The 19,450-nt window shown below is 34.0% G+C and overlaps 1 protein-coding gene across 2 annotated transcripts in view; it reads left to right on the plus strand.

Annotated features, from left to right (window-relative positions):
* The first annotated feature begins 94 nt into the window (after positions 1 to 94).
* Positions 95 to 19,450, plus strand: part of LRRIQ1 (leucine rich repeats and IQ motif containing 1) — a 219,139-nt gene continuing 199,783 nt past the window's right edge. For both annotated transcript variants that reach the window (XM_072724514.1, XM_072724515.1), the window contains exons 1-7: positions 95 to 107; positions 4,409 to 4,550; positions 5,841 to 5,952; positions 9,654 to 9,742; positions 11,399 to 11,516; positions 12,781 to 13,004; positions 18,133 to 18,207. In XM_072724514.1, the coding sequence (XP_072580615.1) occupies positions 4,410 to 4,550; positions 5,841 to 5,952; positions 9,654 to 9,742; positions 11,399 to 11,516; positions 12,781 to 13,004; positions 18,133 to 18,207 (759 nt within the window). In that variant the 5' untranslated portion in view covers positions 95 to 107; position 4,409. The remainder of the gene's footprint in view (positions 108 to 4,408; positions 4,551 to 5,840; positions 5,953 to 9,653; positions 9,743 to 11,398; positions 11,517 to 12,780; positions 13,005 to 18,132; positions 18,208 to 19,450) is intronic.

A 19,450-nucleotide genomic window follows, 5' to 3' on the forward strand; every position in this document is an offset into this window, starting at 1 on the left:
AGGGAGCCGCCCCTCTGCCCTGGGATTGGCTGTTGCCGTGGTTACGGTTTGTTTGGAGCGTCTGGGCGCCGTCTTCCAACCGAACCCCGGGGTTCGGCGGCTGGTGGGTGAGCCGGGGCCCCTCGGGGCTGGGCTTGGAGGCGCGGGGGGCCCGGACCGAGCCCGTGTCTGCCCAGGCCAGGCCTTCGGGCCAGCGGGCGGGGCGCCGCGGATCCCTGGGCTGCTTCGGTTTGGCAGGTGTTAGTTAGCTACCCTAAAACTTGGAGACCCACCCCGGCGGTCTGGGGAGCGCCCGGTGGCGGCCGTTGTTGCCCCCTCCCTAAGTGATGGTTCCTTTCGTCTCTCCCTCCACTCCCCTCCTCCCCCTCCTCCTACCCCCTCCCCCGCCGCCGCCTCCCTTTTATGGTTCATAGTCACCCTCTCAAGTAATTTCCTTCCCTTATGTTTAGAGCTTGGAGAGCTACAGTTTGCAAGGCGAGCTCCTTAAGACTTCCCACTTTGGGCAGCTTTATTACTCGGTCCCCTTGAAGTCTCCCGCAGCGCGCGTGCGGCGGGGGATTTCCCTGCGGCAGTGACCTCCGCGGCCTGTGGCCGCCAGGGGGCCGCCGAGGGCTGCAAATGCGGCGGCTCCAGCTCCAAAGCTGCTGCGGGCGTCAAGCACGCGTCGCAATTTGAAGAATTAGTGTATAGGATGCAAGACCAGTCTCTTTGCCTCGATCTTCATAATTAATGACTTTGATGCTGACTGCGCGATGCAATGATATTTTGGGTATATGGGGTCAAATAAAAGTATCCTTTTAAAATAGTATACATTTATCATTATTATATTTTTTGAGATAGTATTATAATAGTAAGTATATTATGAAAGCTAATTTCACCCGTTACTCTTTTTAAAACAAATTGCTACTGGAAAATTTGAGATCACATATGTGGTTGGACATGTGGTTGGACAGGGCCGATGTAAAGGGCCATTTGAAGAGCCGAGAGGGACACGATGGAAATGACTTTTACCTTTATTACCTTTATTCTCCTGCCTTTCTTTCTCCATAAAGTTTGTGTCCCTCGCATTTTGCTTTATAGGTACATTTTTTTAAAAAAAATCTAATTTCCACCTAGCAGATCTTTTGAATTGTACCTTAAGTTCCATTACCTTTATTCTCCTGCCTTTCTTTCTCCATAAAGTTTGTGTCTCTCGCATTTTGCTTTATAGTTACATTTTTTTAAAAAAATCTAATTTCCACCTAGCAGATCTTTCGAATTGCATCTTAAGTTCCATTACCTTTATTCTCCTGCCTTTCTTTCTCCATAAAGTTTGTGTCCCTCGCATTCTGCTCTATAGCTACATTATATATATATATATATATATATATATATATATATATATATATCTGATTTCCACCTAGCAGATCTTTTGAATTGCACATTAAGTAAGTTTAATAACAGGATAGCATCTTAACACTGGTTCTGTTTCTGGCTTTGTTTTCCTTTGCAGGAGGAAGATATGGGTAAAATTTGTTTTATTTGTTTATTTTCCATAAAATTTGTTTTAAAACTAGTTTTTAGGATGACAAGAGTAGTACATATTCACGTTTTTTTTAAATCACTCCACATAAAGGTATGAAATTAAAATGAAAAGTTCCCCAACTTCTCCCAGAACGTTTTTCTATGTTTAAAAAGAGAGAGAGAGTGTGTGTGTGTGTGTGTGTGTAGTTACACAAAAGAGACGTTACCCTGAATAGTTTTCTACCATGTGCTGTTTTTTTCAATTATTTCTTCTTTTCTACCTCTCCACAGGAGCACAGCAAATATCCCCATTTTTAAAAGGACTTGTATAGTATTCCATTCCATGAATCCATCATAATCTATTTAACTTTATTTAGTGAGTATGTGGGATTTTTCAATTAATTTTTTTTTATTGAAACGATTGTAGATTAACACATAGTTTTAAGAAACAATGCAGCAATATCGGTTGCACCCTGCCCAGTATCTCCCAATGGTAACATCTTGTTGCTAATCTTATTTAGATTTCCTCAGTTTTACTTGTACTCATTTGTACATATTATATACAATTTTTATCATCTGAATATCGTCACTTATCTACTACTCCAGTCAAGATACTGAGCAGCTCCAATGCTACAAGACTCTTTCATGTTACCCTTTTATTACCATGACCACCTTCCTCCAACTCCATCCACCCCTGACTCCTGGAATACACTAATCGGTCCTCCACTTATAAAATTTTGTCATTTTATCATTTCAAAAAAGTCATATGAATGTCATTTAACATATTACCTTTTGGTTTGGGCTTTTTCTCAACATAGTTCCCCAGAGATTCATGGAGATTTGTTGGAGTTGTGACACACATCAATATCCATTCCTTTTATTGATGAGTAGTATGACATGGTATGGATGTACTAGAATTGGTTTAACCATTCACCTACTTAGGGGCATTTTGGTTGTCTCCAGTTTGAGGCCATCATGAATAAACCTGTTGTGAATATTCATGTACAACTTTTAGCATGAACATCAATTTTCATTTCTCTGGGATAAATGTCCAAGAGTGTAGGCAATACAAGGAAATCAGTCCATTATTTATATGTGAAAGAAAGATGTGATATAACTAGAGGAAAGACAGGCACAGGTGTTTTTCTTTTCTTTTCTTTTCTTTCTTTTTTTTTTTTTTTTTGGATGGGAGTGAACTGATTGTGTTTACATGGAGAAGAGAGACAAGTAGGATAAAAAGATGTATGGCAGGGGGTAAACAGCAAGAATAGTGGGTAGAGCACAGTTTAATGGTAAAAAATTGTCAGATTCAGAGAATAGGCAGAAAATTACACTTATTAGGGAGGGGTTACTTTCTAAGTAAGATGAATATGACAAGATTTTGGGAAAAGAAATAGGAAAATGAGGGTATCTCATTTTCTTTGTTAACTAGACTATAAACTATGAACACAGGCTACTTGTCTTATTTAATCAATATAGCCCCCAGCACTGATGTTAATGTATCTGGTTGGCTCCCAAAAAGTTGATTCTGAGATGAATGAAAGAAGGAAAAGAGAAAGGAAAGCAGGCAGGCAGGTAGGAAAGAAAGAAGAATCAAGAAGACAGTACTGGAAAGGTCAGGGACTTGAGGAAAGAATGAAAGTTTGGAATAGTCTGGAAAATAAGAATTGACAAGTGCAGTGATTTTCAAATTTGTTTTCTTAAACCAAGACTCACATTAAAAGAAACCAGTTTACACATTACACTGCAGCCCAGCACACATGAGTACATATATGCCCACTTACAAATGAAACAAAAGCTTTTTTAAAATGAATTTTTTATCTTTAACATATATGGTACATTTATAGTTTCTTTTCTGACCTACTCTAATCTTCTCTATCCTATTCCATCAAAACTTTATGATGAAACGCCACTGAATTAATTTCTTGATCCGCTATGAGTTAACATCTGCAATTTGAAGACTGTTGGATCAGGGAATATTCTAAAGGATTGCCGGGCAGATCAAGAGCTTGACTAAGTTTAGAGATCATTTCATAGTGGGGAGAGCACTGGCTTTGGGTGCAGGATCTCTCAAGTAGGGCCCTGTCCCCATTAATTATTAGCATAATGACTACATGCAGTTAAGTAGACACTACAAACTTTGGTTTTCTTATCAATACAATGACTATAATGACGTTATATCTGTTAATTTTCTCTGATGATTATCAATCTTACAAAGTGTCTTCTAGTGCCTGGCTTGTCACAGGTGCTCAATACATGGAAGCCAGTTGATGATGGTAATGATTATGTAAAGATATTCTGTAATGTACTGCTTGATTGATACCTATCACAAGCATTAAAGATTTAAATAATATAAATAGTGATCTTATAAGCCATATATTATCCATTATTACAATATATTGTTGCTAAACACATGTGGCTATCTCTAGTAAAATTGACAACTTGAGCTAATGAGTTAAAACTAACCAATATGTTGTCCCATGTATAGACTTAGGTTGTTCACTAATGAGTATTCCTTTTTTTTTTTTTTCTTATGAGGTTTCTAATCTGAATATTCAAGCTGTTCAGAAGCAATTATTCCACGAGGATGAATTTTACTATGACATTTCTTGGTTCAGGAAGCTAAGACAGGCCATTTAATGTGACTTTCCCCTTAGAGAATTGAGAGAGTATTATTAGAGTTGATCATGTTATAGTCAAACGTAGAGACATAATAAGTTAATGGAGAGAAAAAACAATCTTCTTTAATATATGGTACAACTAAGATATGATAAAAAAAATGTCCTAGGTGAAAACATATTTACACAGAATGTGTCAGATTGGTATCACACTTTTAAAAACCCATAGATTTTATTCATTTTAGCCTCTTCAATTTTCTTAAAATGGTTCTTTGTTTATTATGAAGGATGATGGAAAATGATGATGATGATAAAAAGCTCAAAGAAGAAATAGAAGCTGAATTGGATAAAATCAGCATTTCTTCATTAGAAAAAGATGATGTTGATAGTGATTCAAAATCAGACACCCAGAGTGATAATAGTGATACAGTAAGTGTTAAATGCTGGGCTTTCAAGAACCTTTTAACTGGAATTAACTTTGCAGGAGAAATATTAAACTTTTCTCAGTGTATTTTTCATAGTTATCTCATTTTTTAAACTTAGGATCACTTTTTAAAAATGCATATTATTAGATATTTAAATATAGAAAGTACATTGAAGATAGAAGTCAGGGATGCATAGGTGGCTCAGCAGTTGAGTGTCTGCTTTCTGCTCAGGGTGTGATCCCGAGATCCAAGATGAGTCCCTCATCCGGCTCTCTCTGGAGAGTCTACTTCTCCCTCTGCCTATGTCTCTGCTTCTCTGTCTGTGTTTCTCATGAATAAATAAATAAATCTTTATAAAAAGAAGTCATGTATATATGTTCATTTCTTTGCAAAATTGGGATTATATTACACATAGAATTATTTATTTGTATCCTGGTTTTTTTAAACTTAAATCATGAGCTTTCCAATGTTATTAGATATATATGGAAAGCAAAATTATTATGAAATCTGTAGACCTATAGAAGTAGTTATTTTTTGGAAATCAAATCTATTATTTTTTCATTTGTGTATTTCCCTCAATGTTTATGTGCTTAGAAAATGTATTCATAGATTCATTCTTTTATATCAAAATCCTTCAACTAATGGGAATTTATTTTCACGTATGTTATAAAACATAGATCTAAATAGAAGTTTTCCTGCACATATTTAGTTAATATTATTAATGTCACTTGGCATATAATCTACCTCTTAATTGATTCATCTTAGCTTTTGTATATGTTTAGTTGTTTATACATATAATCTATCCAAGGCTGTCTATTCTTTTCCATTATTCTGTTAATTTTTGCTGTTTTGTAGTTTTTTATTAAGTATCAAACATGTCAGATTCCTTGTTTTACTTTTTCAAAACCTTCTCCACAAAGCATTTTCCAAAAAAATCCTCACTTGCTAAGTTTCAAAAGGTAATTATACTTTGACTTTTAATTAGGACTGCAATAACCTATATATTACTTTTGGAAGGTTAAAATTTTTACATTATTATGTCTTCTTATCCGTAGCTAATTCAAGTGAGACAAAAAATTCTGTAATTCTTCATTTGCATATGAAATCCAATAGAATCATGGATGTATTTCATAATCATCTGAAAATGAAAAGCATATTTTAATCAAATATAGTTGTTTGAACTCATTTACACGTTTGCACAAAGTTTTGATGTGTCAAAACTTTTATCAAATTTTTGATATATGGTTTTAATAAATAACTTAACAGTTTGTTTTATTTTTTTTTTAAATTTTAGGATTTAGATGAATTACCTGAGTCAGTTCTTCACTGCATTAACATCATAAAGAATAAGAGTAAAACTGTTGAAGAGCTCATTCTTCAGGACTTGGAAGATACTGATATTTTAAGTAAGTATAGTTTTTATCTGTTTGACAGATAAGTTTTTTGTAAGCATGAATAATTTATAACTTAGAAAATTATACTGCTTGAAGTTTTTATTATCTGCTGTTATATACATGTATGTGCATTTCTCCCAACTATAATATCTATAATATACTGGATTGTTAAATTTATTATAATCCATTTATTTTATTTTCCTTACTACTTTCTTTACATGTCCAATAAATACTAGCCACCAACAGTTGGTTTTACCAGCCCTAATTAAAACCAGACATTCTACTACAGTTGATTCTTGAACAACACAGTTGGTTTGAACTGCACAGGTAATTTATGTGCAGATTTTTTATAGTACAGTATTGTAAATAGATTTTCTCTTTTGTGTGATTTTCTTAACATTTTTATTTCTCTAACTTTCCTTATTGTAAGAATACAGTATATAATACATATATAATATATATTAATAGACTGTTTATGTTATTAGTAAGCCTCTGGTCTACAACAGGCTGTTAGTAGATGTGTTTTGGGCAATCGAAAGTTATATGCAGATTTTTGACTACGTGGGGAGTTGTCACTCATAACCCTCATGTTGTTCCAGAGTCATCCTTACTTTGCATTAAGGACAAGGAAATTAGTGACAGGAATATTTTAGAAGTATTAGTTTATACATCTTTTGAGAAAAACATAATTTACACCAGAAAACTAACAATTTTTTAAAAGATTTTATTTATTTATTCATGAGAGACAGAGAGAGAGAGAGAGAGAGAGAGGCAGAAAGGCAGAAACACTGGCAGAAGGAGAAGCAGGCTCCATGCAGGGAGCCTGATGTGGGACTCCGTCCCAGGTCTCCAGGATCACGTCCTGGGCTGAAGGTGGCGCTAAACCGCTGAGCCACCTGGGCTGCCCAGAAAACTAACAATTTTTATTTGCTTTAACTGAGCAAATTTACTTCTTGGAATTATTCTAAGAATAATAGAATGATCAAAGATTTAATTAGAATTAATCATGGCTTGGTTTATAATGAAAAATCACAGCAGCCTAAATGTTCAACGGTTCTCAGTGTGTCCAACAACATTCATTAGAAAAGATGGCTTAGATAATATTTAATGAAATAAAAATATTCATGATATAGCATTTAAAGTTATTATAAAAATCAGTTTCATTTATGCAAATATGGGTACATATTACAATGTGGGTATTCATAGGCATTCATTCAACAAATATTATTGTGTGAAAGGACCTGTTTCAGCCACTGAGAATATAACAGAGAACAAAATAGGCAAAAGTCTGCTTTCCTATTCTAATTATCCAGTGTGGAGAGATAGACTATAAACAAATAAATATGTAATATTTTAATAACGATTACATCTATGAAGGAAAAAAATTAAGATAGGGGATAGAGATTGGAGGTTGCTGTTTTAGATAGGGTAAGTCAGGGAAGTCCTCTCTCAGGAGGTGATATCTGAGCAATGACTGAGAAGGAAAACCACATGGATGTCCCAGCAAATGAGAAGATGAGCCACATGGATATCTAGAGAGCCAGTGTTCCAGAAAGAAGGCTCTGTGAAGGCCAAGGCACAGATCATCTGGGGCTCAGATCATATAGAGCTCTTATAGATCATGATCTGGACTTTGAATTCTACTCTGTGTATTGAAGGTTTTTTGCATAAGGAGTGATGGTATCTGACACATTTTTGAGGCAATTATTCTAGTGATTACATAAAAAAGATAACCTGAGGTAGCAAGAGTCTACTACAAGACTGTTGTAATAGTATGGTTAGAGATGAGAGTGATTGGAGTGGAAATGATGAAAAATAGGCATATTCTAGAAACCATTTTTAAAGTAAAAAGAACCAAAAGATCCAAAAGGATGGATTGACACAAAATGAGGAGAGGAAATTGACTCCAAGACTTTTGTTCTGAGCACTTGTGTGAATGGATATATAGAGACTTACCTTATGTAGATGCTTCAAGTTTTGGCAGTGATTATCTGTAGTTGAGTTATAGGGGATTTTGTATATATTTATTAAAGTTTATACAATGAAAATATATTATAGATATATTGGCAATTATATAGCCTAATTAAGAAAAAATAAAAGGAAACACATTGTAAAAAATTAGTTACATGAAAAGTTATATAACTATGAGTCTAGCAGTGGTTTAGAGATTATGAAATCTCCTGTATAGTTCTTTTTTTTTTTTTTTTAATTTTTATTTATTTATGATAGTCACAGAGAGAGAGAGAGGCAGAGACACAGGCAGAGGGAGAAGCAGGCTCCATGCACCGGGAGCCCGATGTGGGATTCGATCCCGGGTCTCCAGGATCGCGCCCTGGGCCAAAGGCAGGCGCCAAACCGCTGTGCCACCCAGGGATCCCTCCTGTATAGTTCTGATCAAATAAGTTTGTTAGTCTCAATAGAATATTTTTTGAAGAAAATTTAAATTATCAAAATTGCTTCAAAAAAGTGGGAAACATGATTACATCAATAATCTTGCAAGAAAGTGGAAAAAGTTTCCTTCTCAAATGTCCTTAGAAATTAGTATGAGTTTTAAGAAAAGGAAAAAAAGAAATGAGTATGGTTTTACAGTTGAATTCTTACAATCCATAAAGGATAAACAAATCTGCAGATTATATACTATTTCATTTATAAAAATTTGCATATTTCAAATACAAATATAAATCTGTACAAGCATAGCATACACACAAAAGTAACCAGAGGCTAATTTCACTTACAAATGTAGATATATTGGTTAGGGCTCTTAGTTATAGACAGAAACTATTTCAGCTGATTTAAGCAAAAGGGTTTTGGGGATGTTTGTGTGTTTGTTTTTATTGGTAGAGGTAGAAGTTTTGGTTATTTATTGCTGAAAAACAAACTGAGTGGTTTAAAATAACCATATTCTTATGGTTCTGTAGGTTGCCTGAGCTTAGCTAGGCAATGCTTGCTTGAATTTCTGTATGCATTCACAGTTAGATGTTATCTGAAGTCTTTAGTGGATTGGAATTCCAACTGGCAGAACCTAAATCACCCTTAGAAACCTAGCTTCAAAGGAATCTGGAGAATGTTATTTTTGCTTTTCAACCCCCTCACATGGGAAAGCAGGCTGGTGAAGCTGTGAATAGGTGTTGAAGAAGAAAATCTGTAATGTCTGAAAAAATAGGTGTGAGTAGTTAGTTACCAGCAAGATAGTCATCCGTGAACAATAGTTTACTGTTAATGAAGATTACCATGAAAGAGCACATTGGTTAAATACGGAAAAAAAATAACTGCATCTGCACAGAGGATAAAAAGACAATAAAATTCAACAAAAACTCATAAAATCAGGAATGAAAGCTAACTTCATTCATGTTAGTAATTATAATCTTTTAAAATAAACATACTTTTATTAAACTGTGTTTATTGCTAGTTTGTGGCAGTAGAATTGAACCTTTATTGATTTCTAATCAAGGTGTCACTGCAGTATCAACTTCAGTCTAGAATATGAAAGATGATCAAGAGAGTGCTTTATAAATTTGTCACTTTTATTTTTAGAACAAAGATTACAGGTTTTCTCTGTTCTTTATTTTTCATTATTTTCCTATTGTTTTGAGTCACTGACCAAGAATATGCTATAATAGAATTTGAGATTAAAGTATAATGAAAGAATTTGATATTTTAATATGTTTTACCCTACCCTAATATTTAAAGCTATAACATTTTTTCCCCTCTAGACTATAGTTATAGAGTTCCTAATAATCACATGCACTTAAGGATAGAATTATCAACTGAACATAAAGAAAATCCGGAACAGTTAATAAAGGTATATGATCAATTTTTGACTGAAAGTACTGAATATTACAGTTAGAAATTTACATTTGCCTCTTTTGAAGGATGACAGTTCACTGATTGGGACGGCTGGGTAGCAGAGTCCTTTAAAGCGTCTGACTCAGTGACTCTTGGTTTTGGCCCAGGTCATGATCTCAGACCTGGGATGGAGCCCCATGTCAGCATGGAGTTTGCTTAATATTCTTTCTCCCTTTGCCCCTCCTCCTGGTGTGTGCACTCTTTCTCTCTCTTTCTCTCTCTCTCTCTCTCTCTCAAATAAATAAATGAATCTTTAAAAAAAAAAGATAAAGTTAACCAATTTAAAAATATAAAAAGTAATTATTTTTAAGCAAATCACTTTTGGCTTTATGGTTTACTCTGACATGTAATATGTAACAACTCAAATTTCAATTTAAAAAAATATTAGAAATAGTGATCTGAATCATCAGTACTTGGAAATTTAAAATGCATGTAGATAAAACAGTAGAACTATATTATGTGATATTTTTCCCTAAAATCTCCAAGGGAAACAATGAATATAATGTTTATTACCCTGCTTAGGAATCTACTATGTTCCTCGTAGACTTTAAATATCCCATGGAAATTTTCAAATAGAACATCTTGTTAGTTTAAAGAAATTAAATATAAACACTCCTATAGAAGTAAGAGTAAAGGAGAGCCTAGCATTTTTGGTTAAAACCTCCAGAAATATATTTGAGAAATTTCTTCTACAGGTTCATCATCTTGGACTCATTTTACTTCTCATTTTACCAACTATCTCTAATTTTACATAACTCCTGCTTCCTAAGATGTTTAACATAATTTGAAAATTGCATATAAATATATATGTATATACACACAAATATATATATGTATATATATATATATGTCTCTTACTCTCTTTCTTGGTAACAGATTTGAAATATTAATTTTGAATTATCATAATGCTACTTCATTGAAATAGAGATCCTCTATCTTTCCAACTAGAATTATGTAGAAGTCTTGGAAAAGTATTCATCAACATTATGACTTTTGCATAATTCAGGTTAAATTAGAGAATAATTCTCTTTTTTAAACATAGGTATTAGCCATTTATATATATGAGCAATCACTTATTAGATCATTAAGAAATATGGAAATATATTAGGAAGAACACAATCATTAGTATAGATGCTTCGAAATGATTTTCAAGCATTTTTTTTGTTTTTATTTGAATATAGTTGACACAATTTTACATTAGCTTCAGGTATACAGCATGGTAATAAAACATCTCCATACATCATGCTATGCTCACTACAAGTGTAGCTACCATCTGTCACCATACAAGGCTATTACAGTATCATTGACTATGTCCCAATGCTGTACCTTTTATTCCCATACTTAGTCATTTTAGATTTTTAAGTAGTATATTTGAATACTACCGATAAATATCAGAGAGTGATTAGAAAATCATTGTTTTTCTGAAAAACAAGGATGGTGAAAAATAATCTTATGGGAATAATACTTTTGGTGTGCTATAGAGTTGTATTTGAGAGAGATTCAAAGTAAATAAAGGCTTAGATATGTGTACATAAACTTGACATATTTTTAAATGATTGCTTTACTCTTTCTTTACTCTTTCTTAATTATTGGTACTCTTTTAACCTCTTAGATGTTATCTGAAATAGAAAAAGAAGAATTTCTGAGGAGTAAAATCCATTGTGATAGTCCTGATTCTATTCCAGAGCCTGGTTCTTATGATTTGCCTATGGATGAACATGTTTTGATGGGTGAGCCAAACTGCTCAATGATATTTTTGATTATTTTTATGTGATTGACCATAGTTATCTGAAAAAAAATTGGACAGTTTTCTTTTAGCATTTAGAAAAATATAATCATGATATTTGAAAATTACTATGCCTTTACTGTACTTGTTTAATTTCATATTTTCATAGTTTTTTATGCCTCCTACATTAACTGGGTTCAAAATTTTTTTAAATTATTTAAATTTAAAATCAATATGTATATATAGAGAGATGGCTGAAACATATATGCTCAGCCTTGGATTTTTTTTTTTTTTAGATTTACTTATTTATTTTAGAGAAAGAGAGAGAGAGAGCAGGGGGAGGGGCAGAGAGAGAGGGAGAGAAGCAGACTCCCTGCCAAGCAGAGAGCCTGAGGTGGGGCATCATCCCACAACACTGAGATCATAACCTGAGCCAAAACCAAGAATCAAGAATTAGATACTAAAAATAAAAAAAATAAAAAAAATAAAGAATTAGATACTTAACTGACTGAGCCGCCCGGGTGCTCCCAGCCTTGGATTTTTAAGTATCCTTTAACTATATTCCCTTAGCTACAACACACACACACACACACACACACACACACACACACACACACTTTTTTTATTAAATTTTGTGGTATAGTTTAAGTCAAGTTGTGATTTCTTTATTGACGAACTTCCTTGTATATGACTACAATAGAACTTCCCTGCATATGACTGCAACAGAATTTTTATGTGTATTCAAACATGTAGTTTTTTTTTGCATATTATCATTTTTACTTTCGTAATACATTGCCCTTATTTCTTCATTTCAAAATTACTTTTATACTTTATATTAGGTCACTTTTGAGAGGTTTTTTTTTTTATAAGGTTTTATTTATTTATTCATAAGAGACACAGAGAGAGAGAGAGAGACAGAGACACAGGCAGAGAGAGAAGCAGGCTCCATGCAGGAAGCCCGATAGGGGACTCAATCCTGGAACTCCAGGGGTCATGCCCTGGGCTAAAGGCAGACTGAGCCACCCAGGCATCCGGAGAGATTTGCTTTTAAGAATAATAATATTTGGGCAGCCCAGGTGGCTCAGTGGTTTAGTGCCACCTTCAGCCCAGGGCATGATCCTGGAGACCCGGGATCGAGTCCCACGTCAGGCTCTTTGTATGGAGCCTGCTTCTCCCTCTGCCTGTCTCTCTCTCTCTCTCTCTCTCTCTCTCTGTGTCTCTATGAATAAAAAAAAAAAGAATAATAATATTTCTCTTCATGAATACAGATGATGCTGATATAAATTTTGGATACTGTGAAGTGGAAGAAAGATGTAGGCAGTCTTTTGAGGCTTGGCAAGACAAACAGAAAGAACTGGAAGACCAGGAAAAAGAAACTCTCAAAGCTCAAAGAGATAGAGAAGAAACACAATTTCAAGAAGAAGAAGAAAAGAGACATTGCTGGATGAAACAATTTGAAGTTGAAAAGAAGAAATTAGAGAATATTCAGAAGGTAAAGGGTATTTTAAATTTTTTTGTTTTTTATACATTTTTTTCTTTAAAATTTTTTTTTACTTTAAATTTGGTTTAGTTAACATACACTGTATTATTAGTTTCAGAGGTAGAATTTAGTGAGTCATCAGTTGCATATAACACCCAGTGCTCATGACTTCAAGTGCCCTCCTTAACGCCCATCACTCAATTACCCCATCCCCCACCCACTTCCCCTCCAGCAACCCTCCGTTGGTTTCCTATAGTTAGGAGTTTCTTATGATTTGCTTCCCTCTCTGTTTTCATCTTATTTTATTTTTCCTTTCCTTCCTCTGTGTTCATCTGTTTTGTTTCTTAAATTCCATATATAAGTGAAATAATATATTTTTCTCTGACCCACTTATTTTGCTCAGCATAGTACCCTCTAGTTCCATCCATGTTGTTGCAAATGACAAGATTTCATTCTTTTGAAGGTTTAGTAATATTCCATTGTATGTATATATATATATATATATATATACACACACACACACACACATATATATGTATGTTATACACAATATACACAATATATAATATATACAGTATATGCAATATACAATATATACATATATGTACATATACACACATTCATCTGTCAATGGATATCTGGGCTTTTTTAATACACTTTTTGAATTGGTAACTACTTCTGAATAGCACTGATGCTTTTAGATTATGGTATGGATTGAGCTCTATTCTATGGGGTTTAAGTACTCCCTTTTTTAAAGATTTTATTCATTTATTCATGGAGAGACACACACACAGAGAGAGAGAGAGAGAGAGAGAGAGAGAGAGGCAGAGACACAGGCAGAAGGAGAAGCAGGCTCCATGCAGGGAGCCCGATGTGGGACTTGATCCCTGATCTCCAGGATCATGCCCTAGGCTGAAGGTTGCACTAAACTGCTTGCTGAGCCACCGGGGCTCCCCCCACCCCCGCTTTTTAAAGATTTTATTTATTTATTCATGAGAGACACAAAGAATCGGAGACACAGGCAGAGGGAGAAGCAGGCTCCATGCAGGGAGCCTGATGTGGGACTTGATCCCAGGACTCCAGGAACACACCCTGGGCCAAAGGCAGGCACTTAACCGCTAAGCCACCCAGGCATCCCAAGTTCTCCTGATAATTGCAGCAATTGACTGTAGTAACTATTTCTATGGACTTCCTGATTAGTTTTCATTGAATTTATTGGAATTCAAAATTTTATTTAAATTTAATTTTATAAATTTATTTAAATTAATTAAATTAATTTATTTAAAACTTATTAAAATTCATTGAAATTTCAGATGCTTCTTTGGATCTCCAGGGCCCCTAGGGTCAATTAAATTACGAAGATTGTCCTAGAAAGGCTGATATTTACACATGAACTGTTGCTTTTTCATACTCTTCTAATCATATAAGAATGCAACAGAATTTTCTAGATCATGAAATGTCCTTGATATGTGGTCTAATGTATAGCAATTACATAAAACATAATTGGTTGTAGCAGTTCACTCATGGAGTTAATGCTCTGTGCCTTGCTCCCACAATTGAGCAAATTCCTGGGACTAGAAATTTTTTGGTATAAAGGAGTTTTTGTTTTTGTTTTTGTTGCCTCCTAACCCTACCCCAGGTGGTCCACATCCCTAGATCATGGTAGTGGTATATTGAGAAACTGGTGGATTTTTAGGACCTCACTTTATGGCCATCAGGATCCTTAGAATGTGTAGATAACAAGCAGGAGTGACTTCTCGGTCTTACATATTACCCACATTTACTAATTTTGAGTGTTGCATATAGAGAACATTGACATGTGATCACAGAGGCAGTCCAGTGTATTCTCACTGTCCATGTTGAGTACATTTCATTTCCTGATTATATATATAAGCAATTATACATGAGACCTAGTTTGCCTGTGGCTTTTTCTAGTAGTGTGAACTATAGATCATTAACTTTCCTTTTGTTATATTTTCCTTTCCACAGACCAGATTAAGTGGTTATTTCCAAAAGTCAGAAGCTTTACCCTAGAATGGCTTTAATATAATATAGATTATTGTAGTAGTGCCGTCTTATGTTTAAATGCATCATTGCTATTGATTAGTAGTGGTGTTTTCAGGCTAAGAAAACATCTGACTTTTAAATTCTGTTCACCTAAACTACCATTTTTAATTGCTTTAAAACAAACAAACAAACAAAAACATGGACTACCTCAATGGCAAAGCATTCAGCTATGTGCTTAGATGACAAAAGAGATCCAACACCTGGGCCCCACCTTCAAAGAATTCTTAGTTTCTGAACTAGTAATTTGTGCTTTATCATAAAATTATAGTTTAAAATACTTTAATGAAATCTTAAATGTATGCTTTGTCATGCCTTAGGGCTTAAAACGTTACCAATGGGATCATGCCATAACTTTATAAAGACGGATTGTAAATTTGTAATTTACTTACTTTTAATAGTTCTTTTCTGTGTCCTTTGTTAGCTTCCTGTTCCATTCTCCCAAATAGCTATTGTAAATTTCTTTCCTAAAGAGTTCTACCTAACTTCTCCCTCCTCATTATTGGCAAGTGATCACATAACATTTTTGCATCAATTGCGAACTTCTTCTTAATCCTCTTATCTAGTTTGCACCAACCTCTGTATTCACTTCGCTTTTTTTTTCTTGTCCTTGTTCCACACTCAGTAGGAAAGGTTTCTTCTGCTAAAGGTTAGCTTTCCCCATTCTGCTCCACATTCTATTATTTTTCAGTTTACCCCTACTTTTTTGTTTGTTTTAGTTTGTATGCTGAAACACTCCTGTCAACTTCCTCTTGTTGTTTATAAGCAAATTCAGTTTTCCCATCCTAGAAACAAAACAAAAGAAAAGTCATGAGATTACCTTTGTTCAAAGTCTTACTTTAGCTGCTTCTTAGCTCTACTTATCATAGGCCTCCTAAAGGGTAATTTTTGCTACATTTATGTCTTCATCTCTCGTTGAATCCCAAACCTACTAGGTATATATCACCACCATTTGACTAAATGAAACTGCTCTTGACAAAAATAACCAGTGATTTATAAGTTTCCATACTCACATATTCTTTTTCAGTTTTTATAGTGTCCTCTGTAGCATTTTATGCCAATAAGAATTTGGTTGTTAACCATTTCTCTTTTCCTTGACTTCTCTGTGAATACACCACCTTGATTCTCTGCTTATATGTTTGGCAGTTCCTCCTTTATATCCATTCTAGCCTTCTCTGTCTCTGTCTCTCTCTCTCTTCTTAAATATGGTACTATTAAGGATTTCTTCCTTTGTCCTTTTTGTCCTTCATATACTTTCTCGATAATAGTTACAACCATAGCCGTTCAGAAACAAATCTATATTTTTTTTAAGTATTACTATCTTATGTTTTAATGTTCAGATCTCATACATGAAACATAATTTAATTCATGTCTTCAGTTAAAATCAAGATGTCCTGTGTATTATTTAGATAATTTAAAAGATTAATAGATATAATTACTTTTATGGCATATATTACAAACAGAAGAGACTACATAGTTCATATTTGTGAAGTACATCTATTTATTTGTTTTTCCATGATGTTATGTTACTTTGATGTTAAAGAGGGTATTTGATATGTTAACTTCTATAGCTATATTTCATCTGTGGACAAAAGGACACTTCTATATGAAGAATTATTATCTTAGAGCTTTGAAATATTTATTTTACCAGTTAATGTTTTCATTTGCTACCCTTCATATATGAAGATGACAGCACAGATCCAATCAGTAGTATGACCTGTATGCTCTTGATTGGTTATTTTCTAATAGTGGTGCCCATTGTGAATATAGAGTTCCCAGATTCCCTGTTTAGTCCAAACTTTCTCTTTACAAATCTATATTTATAACAAAAAAATGAACTACATAACTCTCCTATAGGTACTTGACACTCAGAAATTAATATGTCTAGAACTGAGGGCATTGTCTTTCTAAATTGTGCTTCTCCTTTGGTACTTGTTATTTTGATGAGCTACACTAGAAAGGTAGAAAGATAAGGACCATCTTCAGCTCTTCCCTCTAATAGTTATATTATCCATCTTCTCATCCACTCACCTGTTTACTGTTATTCTGTAGTTTAGCATGTCCTAGCTTGGCTTACTCACTAAAGTCTCTAGTTGATCTCTCTACTTTTGGTCTTGTATTCCACAAACTCACTCACCATAGTGCTGTCAGAAGGATTTATTTCTCTGCTTAATTCTCATCCTATAAGATTATGTCCAAAGAAATATTCCCATTTCCTTTATTTCAGACAGTTGGCCATTTGTAGCAATTTCAGGTTGACATTGTCTTTGTATCTGTTCTCAGGCCACTCTATCTACAGAAAGCCCTCCTTGATTCTTACATGGGCTTGTCTAATACCTACCTCATTGATCTCTTTAGTGACTCCTTGGCTTTCTGTCTTTAACTTTAATGTAGGCTTTTAATTTTCCTAAAAACAGAGCTACAATCATTTTCCTAGTTGAAAACATTTAATAAATGCCTTCAATACAATCTTCTATGTGCAGCTTTTCATGATCTTCTAGTTATAGCACCTTTTCTACTGTGATCCTTGATAGTCTTCTCTTGTGATAAATTTACCCTGCTAAATTTGAGGTAATATGCAAACTTGCAATAGAGTTCCCATATGAAAGGTAAAATTTTAGAGGAAAAGATCTTGTTTATTCTGCAGATCCTTCACAAAATAGATACTAATCAAGAAAATCACTATCCACTGAAATGTTGGATTATGTGAGTTAAATTGGGATGGTGTGGAAAGAAAAATTGTAATGCAAAACTCATCTTGCAAATATTATTTGTAATTTTTGCATTGCCAACAGCATATCTAGCCAATGCATTTTATTATGTGAATAAACATTATCAAATAACATTCCCAGGTTGCAAACATCTTTATGTGCTCAAAATGGGAACACTAGATATCATTTATGTGATACTTTATATTGAGATTAAATATTTATCCCAGTACTAAAAACAGAGAATCATTGGGTGAGTTATTAACTTTAAATATGTTTTTACAAATATAGGTTGTAAGAATTGAATATAATGAACATAATGTTATTTGATATTTGAATATAATAACTTAATATTACCATATGTTCAGCAAGAACAGGAGAAGATGAATGATGAACTCATTAAAGAAGAGAAAATATGGAAAGAGAAATTTAAACAACATGAGGTATCTATTTCTTGTTCTTGATCATCACAATAATCATTCTTTTTGAAATAAATTATTATACTTGAAATGGACATTTTTTAAAAGATTTTATTTATTCATGAGAGACAGAGAATGGCAGAGACAGGTAGAGGGAGAAATAGACTCCCTGTGTGGAGCCTGATGCAGGACTCGATCCCAGGACCTCCGGATTATAACCTGAGCCAAAGGCAGATGCTCAACCACTGAGCCACCCAGTTGCCTCTGAAATGGACATTTTAAAATAATATTGCCTACCTTATATAGGATTTAATTTATTAAAGCTTTAAAAATTATCATCAGAAATTCTCTTTGAAATATAATGTCCTAAAATTAAAATAAACTGGTTTAGTGAGTGAATATGCTTATATAAAATTATAATTCTACAGTTTTTTAAGGTTTTCCTCAAATACTTGCTGTATTTTATTTTATTTTTTCTTGATGAATTTTATTGATCTGTTTACTTTTATTTTAGGACTCTAGTGATAATGATATTTTTCTCACCTAACTCCAAATGATCTAATTTAATGCAATATATGCTTATCAGCTCTCTTAATACTTGAGAAAGGATAAAATGTGTGACTAGGCTAGTTCTTCATATTGCTCATATGTATGTTTTACCTTGCCTTCATGGTATCATAAATCTCACCAAGTCTATTGCTTTTGCAGTCTCTGTGCTGGCTCTGGAGTCTCCTTTATCAGAACTCCTATCTCAGAAAGTTTGAAGTCCTTTTCTCCTACACAAAATTTGGCTTGTGGTTTCTCTTGCTTTTTCTCTATTTTAAAGGAATTCCTCAATTTATATCTGAGTGGCTTATTATAGCTATAATATTAGAATATCAACTTACTAACATGATCAAAACTCTCAAATATTTTAAAAGATTAATATACTTTAAAAGAAATAGCTTTACTTCTTTGAAGTGAATTTTATAGTAACTTCATCTTGATTCAATTTTATTACTTGTTTTTAGCCTATATTTTAGATGTTATTGTAATAATATCTTTATGTTGACTATTTATCTTACTTTAGGAGTTTGTTTGTTTATTTTAGTATATTTTTTATTGGAGTTCAATTTGCCAACATATAGCATAACACCCAGTGCTCATCCCGTCAAGTGCCCCCCTCAGTGTCCGTCACCCAGTCACCCCAACCCTCCTCCCAACTCCCTTTCCACTACCCCTTGTTCATTTCCCAGAGTTAGGAGTCTCTCATGTTCTGTCTCCCTCA

This window comes from Vulpes vulpes, chromosome 10 (genome assembly GCF_048418805.1).
Source record: "Vulpes vulpes isolate BD-2025 chromosome 10, VulVul3, whole genome shotgun sequence".
NCBI lineage: Eukaryota > Metazoa > Chordata > Mammalia > Carnivora > Canidae > Vulpes > Vulpes vulpes.